Below are 12,514 nucleotides of genomic sequence, written 5' to 3' on the forward strand. Positions count from 1 at the left end.
TCAAGAAAAGAATTTAAAATCCTGCCCAGCAAGTTGTTCTGCTTAGTCTAAGACAATAAAGAGTGTCCTAGATTCTGTGCAAAGGGCAGTCAGCAGTATGATTAACCCAGACAATCATGACTTCGTTTGTCAGAAACGTTTAGTGAGGATCTTGCACTTCATGGTTCAAACTACAATGTGTGTGTGTTTGAGACTGAAATAATTTTCATATCTAATAAGATTACACATCTAACACAATTATTTTTTTAGTGTTGATTCTAAACCAACACAGCCTTTGAGTTGGTCTCATCTAGTTCTGCTAAGGAGTATCAAAAAGTCCAGTAATTTTGGTCATGGTTATTTCACATCAAAACCAAAATCATACAGTGTAAATATACTGTATATTTATTTTCCTAAATAATTGTACTGGTAGCATATTTAAATTTGCAGTAGTAATAAAAAAAGAATATGTGTTTTGATGTGCTTTTTTGATGGTGAATTGTGTTAAAAGTCTGTTCCACTCTTGAAGTATTGATTATTTGTCCTGTCTCTGCTTAGTTGTAGACTGAATAAATTAGCTATTTAGTGTCAAAGGATTAAATAACAGGAGAGCTGGATTTTATTCTGAGCTTTGTCAGAGTCATTGCAGGAGACTGGGAAGTGAGTCTTAAACAAAAAAAGTGATTTTTTTTCCAAACAATAAGTTAAAATAAGTTATTAGTATTAGTATTTGATTTCTTACTTGACTTTTTTTTAATTTATTTTGCATAACTAATGAATTATCTAACATGAAGAACTTGGCAGTGTTTTACTGTTCTCTCTGTGCCTGAATTAAAGATATAACATAGGAAATTCCTCTCCCCAGAAATTTTAAACAGTTGTCCAGTGAAACTGAATACATGACAATTAATGGGACAACAATGAAAAATCTTGAAATTTTGCAGAATCAGGTAAGGACAAACGTAATTTTTTAAAAAAAATTATTGCCTTCCCAATGAAATTGGTTAAATTACTTGCAAATTTCACCCAAAAAGCTTAAATTATTTTAAATGGGATCAGACTGAAGGTGGATCACATTTTCAGAGGCATAAATCAAAGTTCATCTGTACTGGCTTTTAGTATGAGTTAGGAACCTTATTGTACTTGGACTAACAAAGAACTTTACTTGAGCAACTTAAGTTCTTGAGCAAGAACTGCAGTCGAGGGATATGTCTGTAGTAGGGTCTGTTCTTTTGCTCCTGCTGAGAGCTTTATGCGCAGAACTTAACTCCACTTGCTTAATTTATTCCAGTCAATTACTAAAAAGATTTTCTGGCTAAAGGAAAAGCATACTTAAATATCTTACCACTCTTGGAGGTACTTTATGTAATGTATTGTTGGTGGGTGAGATTGGTAAATGAACATGCAGTTAGCATATCTTAAAGCCTAAACAAAATGTTCTATATAACATGGTGGAGATCCTTCCACTACAACACTGACTGCTCAGCTAAAAATATTAAAGATGTTTTTATTATTTTAGATGGACATGAAAACAAAAGGAAGTCTACTCTGGGTCTTGAATCATACTAAAACTTCCTTTGGACGTCGAAGACTGAAGAAATGGGTGACTCAGCCTCTCATGAAATCCAGGTGAGATAGTTCTTTATCCTGGGCTAAATATGTGTTTATAGTGGTTTTGAATGTATTTGTTTGTCCTGAAGGCCTGAGATCCACAGGGGAGTTTGCACAGGAAATTATACAACAGAAGATGTGGATGTTATAAATTGGTTTGAAAGGCTTAAACTGCTCTGTTTGGGTACAGATAAATAGTAGTGGGTTTGGACCAGGTTAGAAATTCCTTTGCAGAAATCAGATTTGGTACAATTCTAATTCAGTATCCTTTTTGACAATGAACGAGGATGACCCAGTATTGGAGGTTGTTTTATTCCTAAACTTGCCGATAAATGATGGATGTCTTCCTTGCTTCACAAATACTTACATCCTTACTATGTTTAATTTCTTCTAGAGTAGCTGTGGATGTTTTTGTTATCTCTGTATACAATGGGAAAGTGTTCCTTTTTACTAATTATGAAATGTGATGATTGTTTGGTCACTCCTGTATTTTGACCTGTCCTTTTTTTATCAGTGCTTTAGAAATGTTTTGTTTTGTGACACTGTCATGCAAGTTTTCACTTGCCTTGGTTTTGAAAGGGACACCATCATATCTGGTTTATCTTTGCAGACTTTATTGGAGTATTGTACCTGAATGTGTAGTAATTGACAGTATTGACTCCGTGGAATGTTTTTTCCCTACATTTTAATTTTTTGGATCTGTTCTTTTAAATGTGCCTTTCCTAAGCATTGTCCATGTAGAATTTACTTAATTGTAAATAATTTCTTTCCCTTCAGCTGTAGCATATAGAAAATCCTTTTGCGTTGATTATCTAAAATATTTTTCCCCTCTATTTTACTTTTGTAAATATATTAAACAGTTTTTATGTTTATTATTTTTCACCAGTTTAAAATGGTGAGGTAGTTCAGTGTTTTAGCATCTTGCTGTTGTTGGTAATTTACAAATGTCTTCAGAAGGATTTTTTTTTCCTTGACCAAATTTTGTATGTGAAAGCACTGTACTTCTGAAGCATCACTGCTTAATTTTCTTATTAGCCTTTTGTAATAAGTTGATTTCAGTGTGCCTTTCTTTTTTTTAATTGTTCTTTCATATGTCTTACCCACTTCCAAAAGGCCTTTGATGTAACTATCCTAAAAAGTATTGGGCTTAATGGAAGTTAATTAGGGCCTTGTGTTCACCTTAAAAGCATGTAGGCAGAATTTCTGAGCCACTTTGTGGGAATAAATGGAAATAAATTAGTTTATTTCTCTTCCTGCCCTTATGACCTTTTGGGATTTGTGGAGTTGTCAGCGGAGGGAGCCAGAGCTCTGAGGATGGAGAGCTGGGGAGGACCTGCCTCCAGCCATTTTGCCCCTAAATCATTCCCTGTGTGATCCGGGAGGTGAAATACCATTCACAGTAAAACAGAGTCCTTTTCCGGGCAGGTAGAAAACTGCCTGTCTGTGGACTCCAGGCATTCTTTTTTAACCAATATATTTAGTTTAAATTCTCCCTTGCCTCAGTGCAGAGCCAGTTCAAAAGTTTGTAGTTTTGTTTTCTTGTCTTACTCCTTTTCTCTTTCCTGCTTCTAGAGAGTGATGCTTGACATTTTTCAGGCTTCTGTGGCTGGAGATGACAGTGCTCCTCAGCTGAAGTTAGAAAAGCTACTTTCCTCTGTGTATTTCTCCCTTTCTGACTCTAAGTTGTAATTTCAGGTACTTAGTGCATCAGACATCCGGTAATATTGTTCCCAGTAACGCACACAAATGCACTTAGAGAACATTTTGTAATTGTAATTCACCTGAGCCTCCTGGAGAGACATTTTCAGAGGAAGTCAGGTTTCTGCACTGTATCTTTCCCAGTATGTGGGTAGGTGTATCAAAAAGTGAGAGAGTGTAATTACTGCTTTATGCCTTAGAGTTGGAAATCACTTGGAATGATGACTAAACTTCCTGTGGAGAAGTCATACCTTAGGTTGAATAAAGGTAAATGTGTACAGACAGCTCATTTCGGCAAACTTGAAGATACCCTTCAGATGATTGGTGATGTAGTACATGTAGAAACAAGATTTGTACATTTGTTAAAAAAAGAAAAATCAAAAAAAGGCTTAACTGGGAAAAGTGTAATGTCCTTACTTACTCACCTGGCTATACAAAGATGATGAGGCAAGAGTGGATCAGTCATTGATGACTGAGCTTTTTAGGAGGAATCAGGAAAGTATTTTTTTGCAGAAGTTATGTATCTGTGGATTACAGAAACCTTCTCTTACCTTTGAAATTCAAGTTCCATGCAGTACCTTCCTTACCTGACTTTGTAAGGGGAGTGGAAAGAAAAGGAAATGGAAGGCTTGGAACATTTCTTAGTGAATGAAATGTGCAGCTTCCCAGTCAGGCAGTGGAGTTTCAGCAGGGTAAGGAGTAGAGCTGTGTATTATCACACTCAGCAGCCAAAGGGTTCAGGACTGGCCTCAAGATACATATTGTAGCACAGTGTAATCTTTGTGTCTTTGTCTATGTACAACATTTACAAATAGTTTATTTCCTAATGCAAAATAAATCTCAGAACCCTTGAAGTGGATATGAAAGTCGCTGTTTTTTCAATGGCTACAGGAGAAGGAGAAAGAAAAGCTTCACATAGGCCTTGTTGAGCAAACCTGGCTCTGATGTCCACCTCTTGTTTTGTTGTGTATCATGGGAATGTTGTCCTGTGGTGGTGGTACAGAGGAAAGGGCAAAAAAGTTGTTGCCCTGCACATGAACAATCTGAGACCTCATCTCTGCAAAATGTGTCTTTCCTTGTCTCTGTTACATCCATGGCTGCCACCTTCCCCCTTCATCTTTGCAGTTCCCTTTCCTAGGTGTTATGTCTGTCTCCAAGACACAGCAGCGCTGCTTGCCCGTGTTCAGTCCAAACAGAACAGACAAATAAATACTGCATCCTGGGTATTAATCTGTGTCTGTGCCTTGCTCAGTTGCTGTTTTTTGCACAATTTGTAGGAAATCTGCTTTCTTGAGATCGAACACCTTCCTTTGCCTTGTCAGGGTTGGCTGAAGTTGAACAGAGAGTTCAAAATTGATGTTTAAATCTCAAGGAAGATAAAAAATGGTATGCATTTAGAGAGTTGCTGAAAACATTTCAGCCTTTGCTTTATGGTTTACAGAACCCAAAATTGTAATTACCCCTCAAAAACTAGATTTCCATTTTTTCTCCCCTGTGGTTCTCATATACTTTGTCCCCCATTTCCTCCAGTTCTGGATGAGATGATGCTTTTATTGAGGTGGAATTGAAGCCTTGTAGGATGGTATTGATAATTACCATTAGTCTGAATATGCTCTGTCTACAAGAGCACAGAATGATTGTAAATTTAGGAAATTCAGAACTGCACAGTTCAGGACTGCTGACAGTTCCTTAAGTACTATTAAAGAAGAGGAAGAGTATAAATTGGTATTACTAATGCAACATGACTTTTATTTGGAGGATATGTACTATAGAATGGGGTAGAAGAGTGTCTCTTTATAGTGATGTTGGCAATATAAAATATTTAATATAAAATATTATCTTGTTCTAAATCCTCTCACTTTGAACGCAATGAGTGCTGTTTTATTTATACTTCAATGCATGAAGTACAATCCTAAAGGAAAGTCTTTCAAGCTTGACTTTGGTCTTGTTCCCATAATTAAAATGCTGGGCAGTAAAACAAACTTCCAAAAGGTCCTTGCAGAAACCAGTTTAATTCAGAGTTAAACTGGTTGCCAACCAGTTTAATTCAGAGTTAAACTGGTTGCCATTTGATACCATCATCATCCACAGCAGGATTAGAATATACTTCTTTTTTTGCAATAGTGATTTATGAATAAAATCCATCAATCCTACAGCACAGCTAAATTTTCCTCCTAAAAATAATGATTTTATAGCATCAGTGCCAGTATAAAATGCACAAATGCAGGTTACAGCATATGCCTGAGATCTCAAAATTGTTGTAGGAAAGAAAAAGATTGCAGCATCATCACATGTGTTCATTCATTTTTGCTAGCTGTGTTTTGGTCTCATTGAATGCTGTGTCTAATTCCTTATCAATGGAGCAATCAGGCCTTCATTCACGGTGGCTAAAGTGGCCAACCGTTCCCTTTTTAGGCACAAATAGCTGAAAAACATTGTGTGTGAACATAAACAAAAGTGTTTGATTGCCATTTGCATATCTTTTAACAGATGTGAAGATAAAGTTTAGAGTACTTTTATGTTGCAGTTAAGTATTTGAGATCCATTCAAGAATATTGTCCTGCATATTTATTTAGGGGAACGCTGGACCTCTCTGGAGAGGCTTGAGACATTAGTTTGGAGAGTAAAAAGTGAAAAACAAGTGAGCAGATCCAGAAGGATGTTAATTTTTTTAGGTTTCACTTAAATTTCACTCCAGTAAATGTGATATAGTTACCCTTGTTTGTACTTTTTTCACTGGTGCCCATGTGTGAAATTCCGGTGGTCATTCCAGCAAATTTTAACAAATTTAACAAATCTGGATTCATCCCATGAAGTTAGCCTGTTTCTAACTTAGATACTTGGGTAAAAAAGCCTCGAGGGGAAGGGAGCACCCAAGATCTGTAGATGCAACAACAGATGTCAGAGGGTCTGCAAAAGTTAATAAAGTTTTATTAGTAAATTACACACTTGGCAGGGAGATCGTGGGACTAACGTCCCTCATCTCCTGTTGTAAGCACATGCCAATGGGGTTTGAACAGAGGGGTAAGGTGGAAGGGAAGAGTGATAAGGAGATGGATTAAAGAGGGGGAGAAAGAGAGGGAGAAAAGAGAGGTCACCAGTCCAGGCTCCAGCACTGGTGCAGCTGGTCCTGGGGTTGTGCCCAGGCTTTAAGGGGGCACCTTTTTACAGGTAAGTTTTGCTGTCCTGGAGATCAGTTCCTTGCTTTCTATGCAAATTAGTTCTCGTATGCAGTCTGTTCCAGACCTTTCTGGAGATAGGTCAGAGGCTTTGGGGGCATTTGGTGATCTTGATCCCTCTGTACAGTCCGTACCCACTTCTGGCATCATTCCTGCACCTGTGCTGTGTCGTCCTTCTCTCCAACAGACAAACCAAGGACATTTGTCCCAGAAGAGTGCTGCCCTTCCTCTGCATGGCCCCTTCTCCAGCCTCAACAGTCACTGGCTGGCATTGCCAGCGTCCCTGGCTGGCTCTGGAGCCAGCCAGATGTCAGTCTGACACACACACTTTATCCTTCTGACCTTCTAGCTTCTGCAATGAGCCAGTTTTTCGTCTGCTTGTTCTTTAAAAAATCATACACAGCGTATAGATTACACTGTGGTAATTCTACCACGGCCTTGGGTTTTGATGGCATTAGTTGCTTGTCGTGAAAGGGAGTGGTCTGAAGCATAAAACACACTGTACAGTTTAACGTGGTCTTTAACTTAATCAACTCATCCAAAGTCTTCATTCACGAACCATGTTCTGAAGGAAAGTCAGAAAAAAAGCATATTGTGTGAGTGAGTAACTTAAATAATGTATTTTCATTCTTTACAATGCTGTAGTTAGGAGGCTCCTAGGCTTTGATTTAGATAATATAGTTTATGTAAAGTAGCGTTTATTGTTTTATAGCCTTTATTATGTTTTTTAAGGGTTGAATTCCTGTGATTGACAGTTCTACATATCACTGTGGTCTCTAAACAGATTTAATAGAATTAATTTCAGTTGTACACACTGTACTTGAGCTATGTCCTTAGCATGATGAATGGACTCATACTGTGTGCATTTATTGTAAGTTAATAGACTTCTGATAAATTAGTATTTATTTACCTTGTATAAAAATAAAAGGTTATACGAATGAAAATGTTCTGTCATTCTTATACAGCAGCTATATTATCAGTTTCACTCTGCCTCAAATGTAATGATATATTATCATATCTAAAAATGTCAGGTTTGCTTTGCTGCAGGAGAGATCAGCAGATCTGTTACCAGCAAGCCTATTTAGGCTGCTCAGATGTTAATTCAGAGCAATGCTTTTGGATCTGCAGCCTTCTGCTTTGTCAAAATAATTTTTAGTTTAGGATTCAAATATCTATGTATTTTCTAATTTTCTATATTGTTCACATATTTAGTAGCAGAATAACACAGGGGAACATCTTGTTATTTCATTTCAAGTAGTTCTTTTTAATGACTAGAATAAAAATTCTGCAGGTAGATTTTGTTCTGTTTAAATACACTGCAAAGTGATTTTAGTATTGTAATAATGATGCTATTCTTAGATGGGGAGTACAGCAGAAGTAAGTGTATTGCTTTTAGTCAACTGAATTATGTTACATTATTTCACTAAAGATTGTTTGGAAAATTGGATAAAGCTCAGATTGCCGACATGCTTTATACAGATGAGAAAGAACAGACTAATACTGCACCTAAGTAGAGCATGAAGTAGTAGCCAGTTTGGCTGGCTGTTGAGTTCCTTTGTATAGTGTTAGATTCAGATTTTCTGGGGGTGAAATTCTTTTCCAGACCATGCAGAGATTAGAAACCCCAGACTGTAATTCATATATGCTGAATAACTCTGCAATGCAGAACAAATTTGTTTTGAGATGGTTTAGCAGCTGATCAGTGCAATATGTATATACTGACCCTCAACAAAATGTTCATTAACTTAAGTATATGTATCTAAAGTTTAAAAGCATACTTTGAAATTCATCATCTGTTTTTATCATCTCATCCCAGTCCTCCTTTCCTCATACACTTCATATTTCACACAGTTTTTTGCTGTACTTCCTGTTTGAAATAGGAATCCCACTATGTTTTTTTACAGGTGGGAAAAAAATGGGTCATTTGGTACTGAATGCCATTTTCCTGACCCTTTCTTGTTTGTAGGATAAAGCAGAAAAACTGTATGGATGCTTAGTTTTAGATTACTGGAGCTCCAGTAACACAGCCATATGTGAGGATGATTAAAGTGCAGATTAAGCTTTGTAGGGAGAAGTTTTTCAAATATCTGCATCTACTTTACATATTACTGCAAGTTTTTAGTTGACCACCTAGATATAATAGCACTATTTAAATTAAGTGACAGAGTTGTGCTGCTTACAATGCTTTTTATAATAAAAAATACCGGTTATTGTCTTCTTTAAGGTACATATGCTTATAATTTAACAGTTCAGTACTCCTTCATGCACAGGAGTGTTCCATGATCTCAAGTACAGCAAACTTTAATAATTTTCCATGAAAATGTAATTGTGACTGGTGACGCTGACCTTTTAGGGTATCAGTGTAACTGTTTGCTGGCTTTAGAGCTGTGCACTCAGGGTGTTTTATTACTGTGTCATTGATACTGATACTTCTCCATTCCCTCTCCATTATCCAGCTGTTGCTGAGACCGTCTCACTAACTGATGCACAAGGCTTAAATCTCTGCCTGGCATGCCCTGTGGGGGTGCCAAGAGCCTGATGTTTGGTTGTTTGGTTGCATAACTGTGACTCTGTCAGTGCACACCAGATCCGTGATCGTGGCTCTGGGATCAGATTTAAGGCTTAGCTCTGTCCTTTGCTGTTGCTGCTGCTTCTAGGTCTCCTGGCTGCCCAGAGGAACAGGAGAAATGTTTGGCTGTGTGCATTTGGCACTGCTGGAGGAGTGGAGCAGGTGTTCTTGTGACCTGCAGCAGGGCTGCCAGGCACAGCCTGTGAGGTCTGACCCTTCTGTTTTCCTCAGGGCTGGGGGAAAAAAGCAGTCTTTTAGGATAATGGAGTATTTTTGGTGCTCTGGTGCTATCAAGGAGTCTGCTGTGCAGTTCAGAGATAACAGTGAGTTCCCAAGGTGTCCAGGGTCCAGGCACCAGAGGCTGTCCTCAGTTCACACAGAGGCATTGGAAGCTCCATCTACCTGTGGTCCAGGTGGATGGTAGGACAGTGCAAATCTTGGTGTTGTACAGCAGGGCTGCTCTCGGGATGAAGGTGTGTTATTTGTGGCAGAGGAGGGGATGATTTGGCTGCTTTGGTATAAAGCAGTGTGTCACTGGAAGAATCCTGGCGCTCAGGCGCTGTTACATTTATGTTTGTCTGAGTGCACACTCATTCCTGATGTTCTCCCTTTCACATACAGTGCAATAAAAGTTCAAGAACTCGTAGATTTAGCTGTCTTCAGGGCCAGAGGCCTCTGTCTGCCAGGCTGTTGTAATGTCTGCAGCCCGTGGAGGTGCCTAATTTCACTGATTTCCTCATGGACAGCATTTGGTAGCAGTGGAAAGTGGCACAGCAGTTCTGCAATAAAAGCCATGGCCAAGACAGGCAATTTCCCCAAAATCTTATATTTTGTTTGCATCCTTGCTTCCCATTCCTCTGGGCTGGCTGAGCTCAGAGCATCTGACTGGTCCAGGAGAACAGGTGTGGGGGGGGTTTGCACACACTTGGCTGGTGTATGAAGTGTTGGTATTTTGGTATCAAAAGACTGATTTCTCTGTAAACTGCATGGCGGGGGTGAACACACATGTTTTGGATACATCCATTTACCCCTACTCTCAGTCTTTTCCTAGAAAGCAGCAATAAGGCAATTTGGTTGTACAGAAAGAAGAGATGGAGTTTACCTTATCTCTGCACTCTACAGCCAGTCCATGCATATGTTGGAAATAGATGTAGATTTGGGGTGAAACTTGACAGTAGTTGTCCATTTTTACAGCTCTTTTCTTACAGTGGCTTTAAGAATATGATTGAAAGGAAGATGCAAAGAACTACAGAATTGTTTCTTCACATCAGAAAATGTTTTCTCATTGATTGACTTCAGTCCTGAAATACAGAGATTAATGTTACAGGTTTTAACAAAAAAAAGAAAAAGTAAAAAGCCTAGCGTGGTTTGATCTATGTAATTACCAATCAGTGGTCTGGATCAAATGTAGAGGGGTAAAATGGGAAGTAGTATGTACAACCTGTTGGAATAAAGTATGCTGTGTAGAGTTCAAATGTAAACTCTGTCTGCCCATCCTCTCTCTGTAAATTTAAGGTTGGATATTCAGGATTCAGTGTTAATCGTATTATTTACCCCCAGAAGTACATGTAGAATTGGGCACTGAAGTGTATATTTGGCTATTTAGAGCACAAAGAGAGGAGAATGGATCTTACTTGTGTTTTTAATAAAATCTCAAAATCTTCTGCATTCCTTAATTCCCCTAAAACAAAATGAAGGAAGAGGTTCACTAGATGTATGCCTTCTACTAGAGAAACACAAGTGTTAATTATTGTCTTATTCTTTTACAGTGAAATAAATGCCCGGCTTGATGCTGTGTCTGAAATTCTGCTGTCAGAATCCAGCGTGTTTGGTCAGATTCAAAATCTTCTTTGTAAGCTGCCAGATTTAGAGAGAGGCCTCTGCAGTGTTTTTCACAAAAAGGTATAACCATAATTACAATGGGTTATTATTTTCTAAACAGCATCATTCCGTCCTAGAGTATTTCCTTTGGGTTTGCATGTTTGTTTAAAAATGTTTTCTTCCTAGCAAAACTGAGGCTGACATAATAGAGGGATGCAAGTTTATAAAAATCAGATTTGGTAGAATCTTACTTTTTTATCAGTGATGTGCTGATAGAAGAAAGTATGAGTAGGGTTCTAGAATAGATACACTGGATTGGTAATGCTAAGATTTAGTGGCTGGATTCAGTGAGATGAGATGGTGCAATAGGCCCTTGTACCATAAATTATTATTTCCCTTTAAAACAAAGCATTGTGTCCGTATGCTTATCTAAAATCACACTTACAAGTGAAACCATTTGGCTTTAGTTAGCTGTTTTCAAATGAATGTTAATCTGTTTATAAATTCTGTAGTTTGGATCTCACTTCCGCATTTCAATAAGAATCACTTGTAACGAGACAGTGACAATTCTGCAGCAGATTAATGTGCTAATAGCACCTGTGCTGTACTTTATGTTCATTTATGTCACTGTTCTATTTAGAGGTTTTGTCAGTTTGTTTTAGATAAAGGAATAGGTAGGTAGAACAAGAGCCAGGCTGTAATTTTTTTGGACAGTGCAGCACAAAGTTTTCCTCTGTCTGAAAATCTGAAACCCAGTTTTTTAAAGCCCTGTTGTGTTGCAGTGTTTGGCACGTGGAAAGATTTGTGTATTTCAATGAGTGGATACAGAGGTCCAGCCATAAGGAAGGTTGTGAAAACAGGGAGTGTACACCAATTTGCCCATCCTCTAAAATTAACCATATTCACATGGTAAAATTGTTTAGGTTTTTTTTCCAAACAACTGCCCAGGAATTAGATAATTCACTTTTTAGTAGTTAAACTCATTTCAGGTTTCATATATAATACTGTTTCTAGAGATATATCTGTATTTCACAACATCCTGGCAGTGCTCTACTGCTACCATGTGGAGTTTTTTTGGTTTGATGTGTTTCTTTTTGGTTTTTTTTACATTCTGTTTTTTTTTTTTTATGTACTTGTGTCTTCAGATGTCCCTTCCTGCTGTAGAACTGCTTACCTTTCTCAGCTTTAAAGCTGATGTTTAGGTGTAGCCATTCAGAGCCTCAGGACTTTCGTGTGATTTTTGAAATGAGATGACAATGTAGTTTGTTGTAATAACAGCCACTGTAGCATGAAGATAGGTATTTAGTCAGATGTTGGAAAGAAGCTGCAGCAGAATCCTTAAAAAGGGTAAATGAGAGGGGAAAAGCTCCAAGCACACACTTTTCATTTGGTGAATTATCTTCCCTTGGTAAAAAGCTGTGTTGTCATCCATTGCAGAGCACTGTGGTGAGGATCTGGAGCACTGAGTAATCCCTTTAGATCCTTAGGACTTTGAGGAGATGGCAGTGTCTGTGAGAGACAGGGTCTGTTTGGAGTAAAGAATCAAAAGCCGAGTCTGGGAAACTGGTTGTGAAGTCTAGACCGTGAATATGGAGCCTGAAGAGAGGTCCCTGCAAAGCAGCATCATTCAAGAACATGGAATAACTGGTCTTCATGG

At 38.1% G+C, this 12,514-nt stretch overlaps 1 protein-coding gene across 1 annotated transcript in view; it reads left to right on the forward strand.

Annotated features, from left to right (window-relative positions):
• Positions 1–12,514, forward strand: part of MSH3 (mutS homolog 3) — a 104,109-nt gene that overhangs the window by 38,931 nt on the left and 52,664 nt on the right. Inside the window, exons 11-13 of the mRNA XM_032675236.1 lie at positions 845–929; positions 1,499–1,608; positions 10,806–10,938. Coding sequence (XP_032531127.1) covers positions 845–929; positions 1,499–1,608; positions 10,806–10,938 — 328 coding nt within the window. The remainder of the gene's footprint in view (positions 1–844; positions 930–1,498; positions 1,609–10,805; positions 10,939–12,514) is intronic.

This window comes from Chiroxiphia lanceolata, chromosome Z (genome assembly GCF_009829145.1).
Source record: "Chiroxiphia lanceolata isolate bChiLan1 chromosome Z, bChiLan1.pri, whole genome shotgun sequence".
Lineage (NCBI taxonomy): Eukaryota > Metazoa > Chordata > Aves > Passeriformes > Pipridae > Chiroxiphia > Chiroxiphia lanceolata.